Source organism: Phaenicophaeus curvirostris, chromosome 1, assembly GCF_032191515.1.
Source record: "Phaenicophaeus curvirostris isolate KB17595 chromosome 1, BPBGC_Pcur_1.0, whole genome shotgun sequence".
Classification (NCBI taxonomy): domain Eukaryota; kingdom Metazoa; phylum Chordata; class Aves; order Cuculiformes; family Cuculidae; genus Phaenicophaeus; species Phaenicophaeus curvirostris.
Window position 1 is genome coordinate 185,411 of NC_091392.1, and position 15,969 is coordinate 201,379.

The following is a 15,969-nucleotide window of genomic DNA, read 5'->3' on the forward strand; positions in this document are numbered from 1 at the left end:
GGAATGGTTTGGGTTGGAAGGGACCTGTTAAAGCCCATCCAGTTCAAAGCCAGGTTGGATGAGTCTTGGAGAAACCTGATCCAGTGGGAGGTGTCCCCGCCCAGGGCAGGGGGTGGAACTGGATGGGCTTTGAGGTCCAACCCAAACCATTCTATGATGATTCGATGACAAGACAAGACAAAACCACGTTTATTTGTCATGAAGGCAACACATTTTTTCCTTTTTTTCATGTGTTTTCTGTCCTCTGAGGAGAAGAAAGACATTTGTAACATCAGAGCCACCAGTTTGAGTACTGGGACTAAAGAATAACTATAAACGATTTACAGCTCATTAAGACCCTTAATGAGATTTCAGATTGAGATTCTCTTTTGACCTCTACAAAGTTGGGAGCTTCATAAGGTCAGGAGCTCCTTCAAAGCAACATTCGAGGTGCTGAGGGACATGGGTTAGTGATTGATGGGAATGGTTGGACTCGACGAGCCGGTGGGTCCTTTCCAACCTGGTGAGTCTGTGATTCTACGATAAGTAGCTTCCTACCAAAGAGGTTGAAACTCTCATGTTCTGGAAACGCTCTTTACGTTCTCAGCATCGAAAAGGGCTGGAAGAACTTGTCAAAATATCTCCTCCTGCAAAGCGGCTTCCACAGATTGGATGGAGTTGAAGGGAGTAGCTCAGATTTTGAGGATCTTGAGATCTTTGCTATAGCCAAGTGAACCCTTAATTACCTCCAACTCTTCAAGTCAAGGCTTTTTAATGCCCTTATCGCTACCGTTTACCGCTGATATGTTAGGAGGGTTCTTTTGGGTTTTAACAGCAGCAGAAGGCCTCTACAGCTCCAGCGCTGCTGCTGGAAGGTGCTCCACACTGTCTCATGGGTTGGGAACCACCACGGCTGGTGGCAGCTGGTCCAAAGCTCCCTGGCATGCAGAGAACCAGGAAAAGAGAAGAAATGGGCAGCAACACATCATGGAAACGTGAGACGCGACGTGGATCTGGGAGCTGCGAGCAGTCAGAGCCAAACTGGAGTCTAGGCCCTGAAGGTAACTGCACTGGAGAACCACAAACGAGCTGAAGACACTGAGCAGGAGGAACGTTTTGGAAGCTGCTCCGTAGGAGGATGGATTAAGGGCGAATCGGAGAAGGAAGCTTCCCAGGGAGAGCAAGGAGCACCTGGTCAACTCACCTGTTGGAGAGAAAGTTCATTGGGAAAAGCACTTTCAATGTCTTCATCCTCGCTGGACGAGTGCAGATGGTGAGTGCTCACCTGAAAAAAACCACAAAACCATAAGCGGTGACAGCGCAGAAAGCTCCAACGCGTCCCTTCCACGCGTCCTAACAAAGACCAAACTCCTCAGATGGCAGAAACCATCCCAGTAAGGCAGAAACACGGACTGGAGTCACCAACGTGGATCAGAGCACCTGCTGCTCGAAGAGCTCCTATGGAAGGTGTTCACCACAAACCCTCTGCCCTTGAAAGCCGAACCCGTAAAAACCAAAAGAAGAAAAACCCCACCAGTATCACTGTTTTTTTCATCAAAGCAAGCCCAGAAGACAACGGCCTCCTCCAAACCACACACAGGAACGGGCGTCCTCACCAAATCCACCGTATTCCTCCTGTTTGTCTCCGTCAGCGTCTCCTCTACAAAGCTCTCCCATCTCCCTCTGCAGTCCTCAGGTAGCTCTGCAAGGAAAAGTTCATCATGAAGATCAACGCAACCGATGAGAAGGATCAAAGCTGGACCTTTGGCCCCACAGGGAAGGTTTGGAGCAGATACACGAGTCAAGCAGCGCTCCTCTGCACCGTGAATTCCATTCTGGTCCCGATTCTCTGGAAGTGAATTCTGCAGCGAAAGGAACATCTTCCAGTAGAATCATAGAATGGGTTGGGTTGGGAGGGACCTTAAAGTCATGCAGTTCCAAGCCCCTGTTATGGGCAGGACACCTCCCACTGGATCAGGGTGATCAAAGCCCCATCCAACCTGGCCTTCAACACCTCCAGGGATGGGGCAGCCACAACTTCCTTGGGAAACCTGATCCAGGGCCTCCTCACCCTCATGGTGAAGAAATTCCTCCTCCTGTCCAGTCTAACTCTGCCCCTCTCCAGTTTATCCCCATTGCCCCTCGTCCCATCCCCACGAGCCTTTGGGAACAGCCCCTCCCCAGCTTTGCTGGAGCCCCTTGAGGTACTGGAAGGTCTCTCTACGGTCTCCTCGGAGCCTTCTCTTCTCCACAACCCCAACTCTCTCAGCTTGTCCTCGTATGGGAGGTGCTCCAGCCTTTGAATCATCTCCATGACCTCCTCTGGCCCCGTTCCAAGAGATTATCGGGATGTTAACCTTTTCATTGTCAAAAGGACCTTCACAAAATCCATGGAAGAAGAATCTTTGAGAAGAGGAGGCTGAGGGGAGACCTCATTGCTCTCTCCAACTCCCTGAGAGGAGGTTGTGGAGAGGAGGGAGCTGGGCTCTTCTCCCAAGGGCCAGGGGACAGGACGAGAGGGAATGGCCTCAAGCTCCACCAGGGGAGGCTCAGGATGGACCTCAGGTGGAACTTCTTCACCAAAAGGGTCCTCAAGCCCTGTCCGAGGCTGCCCAGGGAGGGGGTTGAGTCCCCTTCCCTGGAGGGGTTTAAGGGCCGGGTGGACGAGGTGCTGAGGGACATGGGTTAGTGATTGATGGGGATGGTTGGACTTGATGATCCGGTGGGTCTTTTCCAACCTGGTGATTCTGTGATCTTTCGAAAAGGCCTTCAAGGGTTATTTAATCAAGGGAATCATAGAATCATAGAACCACCAGGTTGGAAGAGACCCACCGGAGTCCAACCAGGGAAAAACCAGCGATTGAGAAAAGGAGAACACACCTTTGATGAACTCACTGATTTGAGTTTGCATGGGGCCTTTCTCCATGTTCTGGACTACGGCGTTGGCGATGCGGGTGAGGTGGCCCATGTTGCCTCGCCTCATTCCACCTTCTGCCCTGGAAAGAGAAAAGAGCCGTGAGCAAGAGGAGCAGGAGCCACGAATGCCGGGGTGACGGCCACAACCCAACCACGCCAAGAGCTCCCCGCGGCTACAAGAGTTCAACACATCCGCACTGCGGCCTGCAGGGAGAGGACAGAGGATGGACAGGGGGTCATGTAGGCTCCTTGCTCAAGCAGGCAGGGCATGGGATGAGTTTTATGAGTTTACCTGGAAGAAAGGAACCTGCCTGCACCTTCTCGGGTATTGAGAAGGAAGCATAGAATAGTTTGGGTTGGAAGGGACCTTCAAGATCATCCAGTTCCAACCACCCTGCCATGGGCAAGTACACCTCCCACTGGATCAGGGGCTCCAAGGCTCCATCCAACGTGGCCTTCAACATCTCCAGGGATGGGGCAGCCACAGCTTCTCTGGGGAACCTGTTCCAGTTCCTCCCCATCCTCACGGTGAAGAGTTTCTTCTTTATGTCCAGTCTAACTCTGCCCCTCTCCAGTTTATCCCCATTGCCCCTCGTCCCATCCCCACAAGCCTTTGGGAACAGTCCCTCCCCAGCTTTCCTGGAGCCCCTTCAGGTCCTGGAAGGTCTCTCTAAGGTCTCCTCGCAGCCTTCTCTTCTCCACAACCCCAACTCTCCCAGCCTGTCCTGGGACGGGAGGTTCTCCAGCCCTCGCATCATCCTTGGAGCCTCCTCTGGCCCCGTTCCAACAGCTCCATCTCCTTCTCCTGCTGAGGATTCCAGCCCTGGCCCCAACCCTCCAGCTGAGGTCTCCCCGAGAGGAGCAGAGGGGACAATCCCCTCCCTCCCTGCTGGCCACGGTCTCTGGATGCAGCCCAGGACACGGGGGGTTTCTGGGCTGCGAGCGCACGTCGTGGCTCACGCTTTTTAAGATGCAAACTCCAAATCACAATCACACCCGAGACCATTTTTGCCAGCAATCAAGAAACGACCCAAAGATCTGAAAGACTGTTTGAAGGCAACATTCTACAGGGGGACAAGGGCCTTCCAAGGCCCTAACTCCTTACTGTATCTTGTCGTTGGCTTCCCAGGCATCCAATATCCTTTGCACCAGGCAGCACTTCTGGAAGAGCTGAACAGGAGAGAAAAAGAGAGAGGAAGAGCATTTTAGATGCTTGTCAACTGCAGACCTGCACCTTTGGACGTCCAGATGGAACTACAGGGAATTCTACTCATTCCTTCCCTCCTACCCTGCAAGGATCTCAAGTTCAGCACTTCCCCTTCCCGAGAGCTCAAGTTTCAGAGGATCATGGAATGCTTCGTGTTGGAACGGACCTCAAAGCCCATCCAGTTCCAACCCCTGTCCATGGGCACCTCCCACTGGACCTGGTAGCTCAAAGCCTCATCCAACCCGGCCTTCAACACCTCCATTCCAACAACCACACGGTCTACGCAATCAACAATCACTTCTACGAAATCGCAGGGTCCATCCCACCGTGTCTGCGAGATGCCGAAGCGATCACAGCCCTGCACACACGTGGACATCTCCAACTCCTCTTTTTTATTCCCCACGCGACCTGCGTTCACATAGAGGCACTTCAGTTGGACCCCAACGGAGCTAATTGACGGGCAGAAGACCCTTTGTGTTTCTCTTCAGGTGTTCTCCTGCTCACCTGCGAGCCTTCTCCGGGCTCTGGGCCAGCCCTGGCATCAACCTGGGATGGATTGAGGTTCTCCTCCCCTGACAGCTTTAGCTTAAAGCCTTCTTCAACAGCTCTTCCCCTTCTCTGACACGTGGACCTCATCAGCGCCCACAAGACCAGGTTTCTCCATTCCTAGAGGATTCAGGGCAAATGGCAACACCTACAAACACCTTCAGCCTGCTGGGGGGCTTCACACTAGCGGGACTGGAGAAGAGTGTCGGTGCTTCACAAACACGAGAAGGCATCACAGCATTGGGGCCACAACGCAGAAGAGAAGATGCAGCCAGATGGCTGTAGATCACAGAATCATCAGGTTGGAAAAGACCCACTGGATCATCGAGTCCAACCATCCCCATCAATCACTAACCCATGTCCCTCAGCACCTCGTCCACCCGGCCCTTCAACCCCTCCAGGGAAGGGGACTCAACCCCCTCCCTGGGCAGCCTCGGACAGGGACCAATCACCCTTTCCAGGAAATATTTCATCCTGCTGTCCAGCCTGAGCCTCCCCTGGTGGAGCTTGAGGCCATTCCCTCTCGTCCTGTCCCCTGTCCCTTGGGAGAAGAGCCCAGCTCCCTCCTCTCCACAACCTCCTTTCAGGGAGTTGGAGAGAGCAATGAGGTCTCCCCTCAGCCTCCTCTTCTCCAGCCTAAACACCCCCAGGGCCCTCAGGCTTCTTCTCCAGCCCCTTCCCCAGCTCCGTTGCTCTTCTCTGCACTCGCTCCAGAGCCTCAACATCCTTCTGGTGGGGAGGGGCCCAGAACTGACCCCAGGATTCGAGGAGCGGTCTCCCCAGGGCCGAGGCCCGAGGGAGAAGAACCTCCCTGGCCCTGCTGGCCACGCCGGCTCTGCTCCAAGCCAAGATGCCCTTGGCCTTCTTGGCCCCCCGGGCCCCTGCTGGCTCCTGTTCAACCAACCCCCCCAGTTCCTTCTCCTCCAAGCAGCTTTCCAGCTGCTCTTCCCCAAACGTGAAGCTCCACGGGGTTGCTGTGTTGAACCTTGGTGAACCTCATCCCGCTGGTTGCAAACCATTCCTCGTCAAACCATTCCTCGTTAGCACTCCCTACGGGAAACCAGCAGACTTACGTGAGTAACCATGATGTTCTCGGCGGTGGTTTCTGGGGCGTCTACGTTCTCCGTGGCCACGTTTCCGTTGAGCACCTCGTCTTTGCTCTCCTGGCCGTTCGTGGTGGGCTTCCCCTCTTGCGCAGAGTGTGAGAGAATAGCTGCTATCGACAATTCCACTTGGAAATGCAAAAAGTTATTCCACGTGTATTTAAAAAATAAGTCCTGGAACAAAAGAAGAAACAAACTGATTCACACTGGAGGCATCTTGACATTCTTAGCAATCAACTGATACCAGAACATTGCTTAATTAGCTGTTTAATTAGCCATTCCGCTGCAACCGCTGTATTTCTGTGCCTCAGTAGCCACCGTGGTTGCTCTGCTTGTTCTGCTGTCACAGGTGCTTCAAGGAACCATGGAATGGTTGGGGGTGGAAGGAACCTCAAAGCGCAGCCAGTTCCACCCCTGCCAGGGGCAGGGACACCTCCCACTGGATCAGGGGCTCCAAGCCCCATCCAACCTGGCCTTGAACCCCTCCAGGGATGGGGCAGCCACCACGGCTCTGGGCAACCTGGGCCAGCGCCTCTCCACCCCTCACAGGAGAACATTTCTTCCTCAGATCCCATCTCAATCTCCCCTCGTTTACCTTAAAACAATTCCTCCTCATCCGGCCCCTGCCCTCCCTGATCAAGAGCTCCTCCCCAGATTTCTTGTAGGCCTTTCCATACTGGAAGCTGCTCTGAGGTCTCCACAGAGCCTTCTCTTCTCCAGGCTGGACAACCCCAACTCTCTCAGCCTGACCTCAAAGCAGAGGTTCTCCAGCCCTTGGATCATCTCTGTGGCCTCCTCTGGACTCACTCCAACAGCTCCGAGTCCTTCCTGGGCTGAGGACTCTAGAGATGGGCCCAGGACTCCAGCTGAGGTCTCCCCAGAGAGGAGCAGAGGGGACAATCCCCTCCCTCCCTGCTGGCCACGTTCTTTGGACGCAGCCCAGGACACGGGGGGTTTCTGGGCTGGGAGCACAAGTTGAAGCTCCTGTTGAGCTGGTTCAGTCCAAGCAACTGTATTTGTATCACAAAGCCATTCGGAGAATCATAGAATCAGAGAATCACCAGGTTGGAAGAGACCCACCAGATCGAGTCCAACCATCCCCATCAATCACTAACCCATGGCCCTCAGCACCTCGGCCACCCGGCCCTTAAACCCCTCCAGGGAAGGGGACTCAACCCCCTCCCTGGGCAGCCTCCGACAGGGCTTGAGGACCCTTTTGGTGAAGAAGTTCCACCTGAGGTCCAGCCTGACCCTCCCCTGGTGGAGCTTGAGGCCATTCCCTCTCGTCCTGTCCCCTGGCCCTTGGGAGAAGAGCCCAGCTCCCTCCTCTCCACAACCTCCTCTCAGGGAGTTGGAGAGAGCAATGAGGTCTCCCCTCAGCCTCCTCTTCTCCAGGCTGAACACCCCCAGGGCCCTCAGGCTTCTTCTCCAGCCCCTTCCCCAGCTCCGTTGCTCTTCTCCGGACGTGCTCCAAGGTCCCCCCTGTCCCCGTTCGGAGCCCCCCGGTGTTACTCACAAGTAATAAATCCATGGTACTGAGTCTGCATAGTTCCTGATTAATACTGGGAGTGTTGGTGTGAAGCAGAGCAGCTATCAGACGAGATCCATGAAGACGTGCGTTCCCCAGCGGCTCCTCCAAGACACCAATTGTCGTTAGGATTGCTGTTTTCTGTCAGAGGAACGGAGAAGGAGCATCTCAACGGGGAGCAACGTTTCCTTGAGTGGATACGCACCAAGTTTTGACTAGATGCAACCAGTTTGTTTCATAAAGGATCAGCAGGGGGACCTAAACCACCTTCCCACACGGAGCAACCAGACTTTCACTTCCAAACATGAAGATTGAAACCTAACTGAACCACAGAATCCTAGAATCATTGAATGATAGGATAGTTTGGGTTGGAAGGGACCTCAAAGTCATCTAGTTCCAACCCCCCTGCCACGGGCAGGGACACCTCCCACTGGATCAGGGCCTCCAAGCCCCATCCAACCTGGTCTTGAGCACCTCCAGGGATGGGGCAGCCACAACTTCCCTGGACAATCTGTTCCAGGGCCTCCCCACCCTCATGGTGAAGAGTTTCTTCTTAATGTCCAGTCTAACTCTGCCCCTCTCCAGTTTATCCCCATTGCCCCTCGTCCCATCCCCACAAGTCTTTGGGAACAGCCCCTCCCCAGCTTTCCTGGAGCCCCTTCAGGTTCTGGAAGCTGCTCTAAGGTCTCCTCGGAGCCTTCTCTTCTCCAGGGTGAACAACCCCAACTCTCCCAGCCTGTCCTCGGACGGGAGGTTCTCCAGCCCTCGCATCATCCTTGGAGCCTCCTCTGGCCCCGTTCCAACAGCTCCATCTCCTTCTTCTGCTGAGCATTCCAGAACCGGACACAGGACTCCAGATGAGGTCTCACAAGAGAAGATCCTTCACTTCCACCCCTGAGCCTCCTTTACACAAGGGATCAATCCCAACATCTCTGCTTTTTGGTTTTACTCAAATACAAAGCCCTTCCAAATCATGGAATCGTTAAGGTTGGAAAGACCTCTAAGCTCATCCCGTCCAACTGTCAGCCCAACATCACCGTGCCGACCAAACCACGGCCTGAAGCGCCACATCTACGTGTTTTTTGAACCCCTCCAGGGATGGTGACCCCACCACTGCCCTGGGTAACCTCTTCCAACGCTTCATCACTCTTTCAGTAAAGAAATTCTTCCTAACATCCAATCTAAACCTCCCCGGTACAATTTGAGGTCATTCCTCTTGTCCCATCACTTGGTACTTGGTTGAGGAGACCAGCACCCACCTCGCTCCGATCTCCTTTCAGGGAGTCGTAGAAAGCTATAAAGTTGTCCCTAATCCCTCCTGCCCAGCCCCACAGAACCTGAATTGTGGACTTCAAGCGTGAATTCTTCTTCAAACCATCTGGGAAGTCGGTGTAGAATGTGAAGGGAACCCTGGGAGGCAGGTCTGGAGGCTCTGGAGAAGAGTGGAGATGCTTTACCTTGGGAGGGTTGAGCAGCAGCTGGTGGAAGTCCTTTAGCCTCGGTTCGATGCCGTGTAAGATGCTGCTATTGACAGTGTAAGACCTTTCAAATCCCTGAGTGTATGAGTCCATCAGCCCTTCCACTCTGTAAGGAGAAGCACGACACTTAGGATTTGACAACACTTGAGATGGTCTCCAGACACTCTGGCCACGGGGATCATCTCCCCTTGAGAAACCACGGTGAACACAGAATCATTGAACGGGTTGGGTTGGAAGGGACCTCAAAGCCCAGCCAGATCCAACCCACAGCCATGGGCAGGGACACCTCCCGCTGGATCGGGGGCTCCAAGCCCCATCCAACCTGGTCTTCAACACCTCCAAGGATGGGGCAGTCATGACTTCGCAGGGCAACCTGGGCCAGGGCCTCCCCACCCTCATCTTGAAGAATTTCCTTCTTATGTCCAGTGTAAACCTTCCCCCTTCCAATTTAGAGCCGCCCCCCCTCGTCCTATCACCCAGATCCTTGGAAAAGGCTTCTCCCCAGCTTTCCTGGAGCCTCTTTCAGCACTGGAAGCTGCTCTAAGGTCTCCCCAGAGCCTTCTCTTCTCCAGGCTGAACAAGCCTAATGCTCTCAGCCTGCCCTCACAGCAGAGATGCTCCAGCCCTTGGATCATCTCTGTGGCCTCCTCTGGACTTGATCCAACAGATCCATGTCCTTGCTGTGCCAAGGACTCCAGAACTGGTTGGTTTTCTACAACGCGAGCTCACGCTGAGCTTCTCCTCATGAGTCTTTCTCTCATCTTCCACCCTTCTCTCCAACACCTCTTCCTAATCTTCCATTATCTCTTCCACTCTTCCTCACTTTCTCCTTTTTTAGAAACGGAGATTCCCTGTGTCTCACCTCCTCCCCAGAGGTCTCTTTTGTCTTTCTTCTCCATCTCCATAAAAAGAAATGAAAGGAGGATGTGACTCTAAAACCAGAATTCAAACTACGCAGCCAGTTAGAGCTGCAACATCCCCCACCCTGCGCGTGATGGACCATCTCCTCCCGGCTCTGTTCCCATCCCACTGGGAGATCCCTGACATCATAGAATCATGGAATCACCAGGTTGGAAGAGACTCAACAGATCACTGAGTCCAACCATTCCCATCGATCACTGACCCATGTCCCTCAGCACCTCAGCCACCCGGCCCTTAAACCCCTCCAGGGATGAGGACTCCACCACCGCCCTGGGCAGCCTCTGCAAGAGCTTGAGAACCATTTCTGGGAAAGATTTCCTCCTGATGTCCAGCCTGAGCCTCCCCTGGTGGAGCTTGAGGCCATTCCCTCTCGTCCTGTCCCCTGGCCCTTGGGAGAAGAGCCCAGCTCCCTCCTCTCCACAACCTCCTCTCAGGGAGTTGGAGAGAGCAACGAGGTCTCCCCTCAGCCTCCTCTTCTCCAGCCTAAACACCCCCAGGGCCCTCAGGCTTCTTCTCCAGCCCCTTCCCCAGCTCCGTTGCTCTTCTCTGCACTCGCTCCAGAGCCTCAACATCCTTCTGGTGGGGAGGGGCCCAGCACTGACCCCAGGATTCGAGGAGCGGTCTCCCCAGGGCCGAGGCCAGAGGGAGAAGAACCTCCCTGGCCCTGCTGGCCACGCCGGCTCTGCTCCAAGCCAAGATGCCCTTGGCCTTCTTGGCCCCCTGGGCCCCTGCTGGCTCCTGTTCAACCAACCCCCCCAGGTCCTTCTCCTCCAGGCCCTTTCCAGCCAGCCTTCTCCTAGGCTGGAGCTGCCCAGGGTTGTTGTGCCCCAAGGGCAGGACCCGCCCTTTGGCCTCGTTAACCCTCGTCCCGTTGGTCTCAGCCCATGGATCCAGCCTGTTCAGATCCCTTTGGAGCCTCCTGATCCTCCAGCAGATCCAGCTTCCCCCCAGCTCAGTGTCATCTCCAAACTTGCTCAGGGTGCGCTCGATGCCTTCATCCAGGTCATTGATAAAGACATTGACCAGGGCTGGACCCAGCCCTGAGCCCTGGGGACACCACTTGTCACTGGCCTCCAGCTGGAGTTAACTCCATCTCCCACCACTCTCTGGCCCCTCCAGCCAACCAGTTTTCCACCCAGGAGAGTGTGCGCCTGGCCAGGCCAGAGGCTCTCACGGAAAGGATTTTGCTCCGTGGGCACAGGAGATTCATAGAACATCCTGAGTCGGAAAGAACCCACAAGGATCATTAAGCCCGACTCCTGGACCTGCACAGGAGAACCTCAACATCCACACCGTGCGTCTCAGGGCGTTGGCCAAATGCTTCTGGAATATTGTCCAGCTTGGGGCTATGGTTGCTCCCCCGGGGAGCTGCTCCTGTGCTCCAACACCCTCTGGGTGAAGAACCTTTTCCTCACACCCAACGTAACCCTCTCCTGGCATCTTTCTACCATGCCCCCAGGTCCTATCGTTGGTCACCAGAGAGAAGAGCTGAGCGACTGCTTCTCCTCATCCCTTTGTGAGGAAGCTCTAGACCACGATGATGTCTCCTCTCAGTCTTCTCCAGGCTGAAACTCGAAGAGCCGGCGAGAGGGCACGGCTGCCAGCTGGTACATGGGCCACGGCTGCTCCATCAAAGCAACCAAACGTCTTCTCATCCTCCTTTCTAGGCACTAAGAAAAAAAACCCTCCTTTTCTTCAAATTTCTCTTGCTTTGGAAGAAAGAGTCGACTCACCCAGAGCGCCTGGTTTCCAGCAACGTCAGGAGAACCTGTGTTCCATTCACGATGCAGTTTTCAGTCTGTTCTCCATCAAACATGTTCTTGAGGAGCTGCTCCACGCACTCCTGCCTGTGGATCACACGCACGCGTTAGCTCTAAGAAGTAGAAATATTTGGCAGTTCTTTTAATTGCAATAAAAAAAAAAAAATCCACTTTTGAGTTTTCTGGGGGGAAAAAAAAAGGCTGGGATTTGGTTTGGGTTTTATTTTTAGGAAGAATAAAGATGTTTCTCTCAACTTCCACATGACAAGAACGGTTCCACATCAGGTTTCTGAACTTGCTGATCCACCATGAAGGCAAGACCTGGCTCTAAATGTCTCAAGACCAAACCAAATCCTCGTTTCTCCTTCATCAACCCAAGTGTTGACTCAGAGAACTTAGTTTATGAAGGACAACACGGAACTATCAGCTGAGAGTCTAAAATCACCCATGGGAATCGCAAAGACAGACAACGAAGAGCAGAAGCAGTTCTCCAGCCCCTTCCCCAGCTTCGTTGCTCTTCTCTGCACTCGCTCCAGAGCCTCAACATCCTTCTGGTGGGGAGGGGCCCAGCACTGACCCCAGGATTCGAGGAGCGGTCTCCCCAGGGCCGAGGCCAGAGGGAGAAGAACCTCCCTGGCCCTGCTGGCCACGCCGGCTCTGCTCCAAGCCAAGATGCCCTTGGCCTTCTTGGCCCCCTGGGCCCCTGCTGGCTCCTGTCCAACCAACCCCCCCAGGTCCTTCTCCTCCAGGCCCTTTCCAGCCAGCCTTCTCCTAGGCTGGAGCTGCCCAGGGTTGTTGTGCCCCAAGGGCAGGACCCGCCCTTTGGCCTCGTTAACCCTCATCCCGTTGGTCTCAGCCCAGCCACATGTGGCATCCAAGAACATCACCCACACAGGAATTGTCCCGTCTGTCTGTGGAGGATTTCCCAATCCACGAGCCGCGCTTTAACACGCTCAGGATTATCGCCTTGTCTTCAAGCAGGTGGTGAACTTTGGGGGCCGTGAACCTCCACCTCCTGCCTTCAGCGCGAGCTACAAAGCCCAGAGACGGCAGAGGTGGCGAAGCTTCAACTGAACAGCAACGTTAAGCGGGTGGCACGAACATCAAGCGCTAAGGAAAGGTCTAAGAGCCCTCAAAGCAGCGTTTGTGTCTCTGGAGAGCCGGAATCAAGCGACAACGGGAGCAGAAGTTGGTTGAGCAAGAGTCCTCTGAGCGGTACTTACGATTCCAGTGCCGTGAGAAGCGGATCAGGCTCGGGTATGTCCTGGAGTTGATTGCTCTGGTCTCTGCTCAATCGTATGATATCACACAGGGTCTGGGAAGCGTTGGATTGCCTCTGCGAACGACACCAGAGCACGTGTCAGCGCTAAGGTCTCCACCGAGCTCATTCTGCCCCCTTATCACCACCGGGAAGGCGAGGAATGATCGTGGAATCACAGAATCAGTAGGTTGGAAAAGACCTTGGAGATGATCATCAACTCCAACTGTACCGGTCTATTATGAAATGATGACCCCAAGCTCCTCATCTACCCAACATCAACTCCAACCGTACTTGTCTACGACTGACTCATGACCCCAAGCAGCTCAACTCCCCATCTTCTAAACCCCTCCAGGGATGGAGACTCCACCACCTCCCTGGGCAGCCTCGGACAGGGCCTGAGGACCCTTTCGGTGAAGAAATTTTTCCTGATGTCCAATCTGAACCTGCCCTGGTGCAGCTTGAGGCCATGTCTTCTTGTTCTATCACCTCTCACTTGGGAGAAGAGACCATCCCCCACCTCTCTGCAACCTCCTTTTAGGTAGACATGAGTTTTCAGAGCAAGGGGGCTCCAGATTATTCATCTCTTAAACCATAGAACGGGTTGGGTTGGAAGGGACCTTAAAGATCATCCAGTTCCAACCCCTTCGACGGGCAGGGACACCTCCTACTGGATCAGGGGCTCCACGCTCCATCCAACCTGGTCTTCAACACCTCCAAGGATGGGGCAGTCATGACTTCTCAGGGCAACCTGGGCCAGGGCCTCCCCACCCTCATCGTACGGGAGGTGCTCCAGCTCTCCAAATAAACCTTTGGTGCGAAGTTTTAGAAACGCGAACAGGTTTGAGAAGCAAAGGGAAGGTCTTTCTGAACCTAACGAACGTGGTTCGAGGTTTCAGCAAGCGAGGACTCCGTTCGTCCTCCCGATGTGCAGGTTTCAAACACAGGTTTTTCACTCTTAGAATCACCAGGTAGGAAAAGACCCAACGGCTCATCGAGTCCAACCGTTCCCAGCAATCACTAACCCATGGCCCTCAGCGTTGGGGTGAAGACACCAAGAGAACCTCGTGCTGCCCAATTGGTTTTGCTGCCGCCACTCGCTGAGTGGTTGGAGATCAACGTGCTCCTGGGGGTTTTCCTGCTCGGCATCGAGGTGGCAATCAACACCTCGGCATGAAATGATAAGAGCATAAAACTGCTCCAGAGCACCTGGCTGAGGGGTTTTATGGAAATTATTGACCAGGGAAAAGAAAAAAAATCAAAGGTGAGCACTCGTATAACTCAAACCGGTTGATTTGAAGGGTTTCCACCAGCACGTTTCAAGTAGTAGGTTCCTCCTCAACCCCCAGCGAGACAAAACGATAGAGGAAATTGGCAGTAAACAAAGTCAAAACCAGATTAAAAATACCACAAACCACGAGTTTGGCAACCAGAGGGGAGGACACCCACCCGTACAGATTGTCTCCTCCGCTAAAAGTGTTATGGAAGGGATGGGAAGATCCTTCTGGACCTCACAGGACCCACCACCCACCAAGACAAAGCTCATACTCACGTCCTCATCTTGGCTCGAATGGATCAGCTCCACGAGTCTCTGAATAATCCTTGCTTCGTTGAGCCACTGGAGGGAAAGGAAAAAGAAAAGCCTTGATTGAGATCCCAGAAGCCAAAGCAGGAGGACCTTCAGGAAGTTCTACATAACCCAGGCTTCTCAAGAAGGGAAAGCCCTTTCCTTTGACTTCCAACACCAAGCAAACCCACCAACGCAACGTGAGCTCAGCAGCTTTTGAAACAACGGACCGAACGTTACTTAAAAGGAAAAAGACACCGGAGGTTTCTGCAAGATCATCTTCCATTGCCCTTCAGGTGAGTCATGGAGGAAATGAAGCATCTCCTGCCTCCCAGTTCTTCATAAGGTGGCTCCGTGTCCGTTTTCTCTCCTTGAAAGCTCAATGTTGTGTTGACCGTTCACAGAACTTCCAACTCCAACCTTCCGTGGACTCTCTGACAGCTTCGCTCCAACCACCCTCCTCCAGATCTCTCTGACATCACGTCCCAAACGAGGTATGTTTGACTTAACCCCAAAATTCCAGCTGCACTTCAGTCAAGACCACGTTGACCACTCAAGACCAGTCTCTCCTGAGACCCCACCTGGAGCCCTGAGTCCAGTTTTGGATTCAACATAAGAAGGAGATGGAGCTGTTGGAACAGGGTCTGGAAGAGGCCACAAAGATGGTGCGAGGGCTGGAGAACCTCCCGTACGAGGATGGGCTGAGAGAGCTGGGGTTGTGGAGAAGACAAGGCTCCAGGGAGACCTTAGAGAGACCTTCCAGAACCTGAAGGGGCTCCAGGAAAGCTGGGGAGGGATTTCTACAAAGGCTTGGGGTGATAGGACGAGGGGGGATGGCTTTAAATTGGAAGGGCGGGGAATTTAGATGAGACATTAGGAAGAAATTCTTCACGATGAGGGTGGCGAGGACCTGGCCCGGGTTGCCCAGAGGAGTCACGGATACTCCTCCATTCCTGGAGGTGTTCAAGGTCAAGTTAGATGAGACAACTCTATCTGGCCCATGGGAGATCTCAGGCCACATGGAGCTCCTCAGGGAGGGTGTGGACAACCCAGCGCCAGGCAGCAGGGAGCAGCTGGTGCTTCTCCTTGGCAGAGAGAAGGTCTCTCACCCACCGCAGATGCGCTCCCACCATGGGGCTGAGCTCCAGGTGAAGGAGTTGAGGGTGGGGGGGAAGAGAAAACGGAATGTCATATTCCAGATGAAGGGAATTCCAAAAGGGTTTCTCTGCAAAGACCATGGAAACGGTCAAGGTTTCCTGGATCCAAACTCTGCACGGAAGAAGGAAAAGCCAAACCATGCAGGAGTTGGAGGACGGAGACTCCCACGTCGGGATTGGCTGGAAGAAACATGAGAAAGGCTCTCCCACCACCAGGAGATGCGTGGAACGGGCACAACGGCTCGGTGGGAAGAGCCACGGAGGAAGAGGTTTCCTCACGGGAGTTGGAGCTCCTAGAGCCCTAACGGAAGAGGAGGTGGGAGATTCCCTTCGGCAGGGAACCAAGAACCTGCTCCCCAGCCAGATTTGCTGTTCCAAGCAGCACGTCGCTCGCCAGCAGCTCGGCTCCTCCAGCACGTGGGGAGCCTGCCAAGGCTGCTCCAGCCCTTGGACGACCCTTCCCGTCCTCCTGACGCCGCGTGGGCTCCGACACCGCTGCCTGGACGTCCACAACGGCAGATTGAGAAGAGAAAGGGAAAAACCACCTTC

The 15,969-nt window shown here is 54.2% G+C and overlaps 1 protein-coding gene across 1 annotated transcript in view; it reads right to left on the reverse strand.

Annotated features, from left to right (window-relative positions):
* PPP6R2 (protein phosphatase 6 regulatory subunit 2) overlaps positions 1 to 15,969 on the reverse strand; it is an 83,128-nt gene that overhangs the window by 26,176 nt on the left and 40,983 nt on the right. Inside the window, exons 6-15 of the mRNA XM_069861212.1 lie at positions 14,249 to 14,314; positions 12,662 to 12,774; positions 11,412 to 11,525; positions 8,737 to 8,863; positions 7,268 to 7,420; positions 5,722 to 5,925; positions 4,001 to 4,065; positions 2,860 to 2,975; positions 1,596 to 1,681; positions 1,184 to 1,264 (exon numbers count right to left, since the gene is read on the reverse strand). Coding sequence (XP_069717313.1) covers positions 1,184 to 1,264; positions 1,596 to 1,681; positions 2,860 to 2,975; positions 4,001 to 4,065; positions 5,722 to 5,925; positions 7,268 to 7,420; positions 8,737 to 8,863; positions 11,412 to 11,525; positions 12,662 to 12,774; positions 14,249 to 14,314 — 1,125 coding nt within the window. The remainder of the gene's footprint in view (positions 1 to 1,183; positions 1,265 to 1,595; positions 1,682 to 2,859; positions 2,976 to 4,000; positions 4,066 to 5,721; positions 5,926 to 7,267; positions 7,421 to 8,736; positions 8,864 to 11,411; positions 11,526 to 12,661; positions 12,775 to 14,248; positions 14,315 to 15,969) is intronic.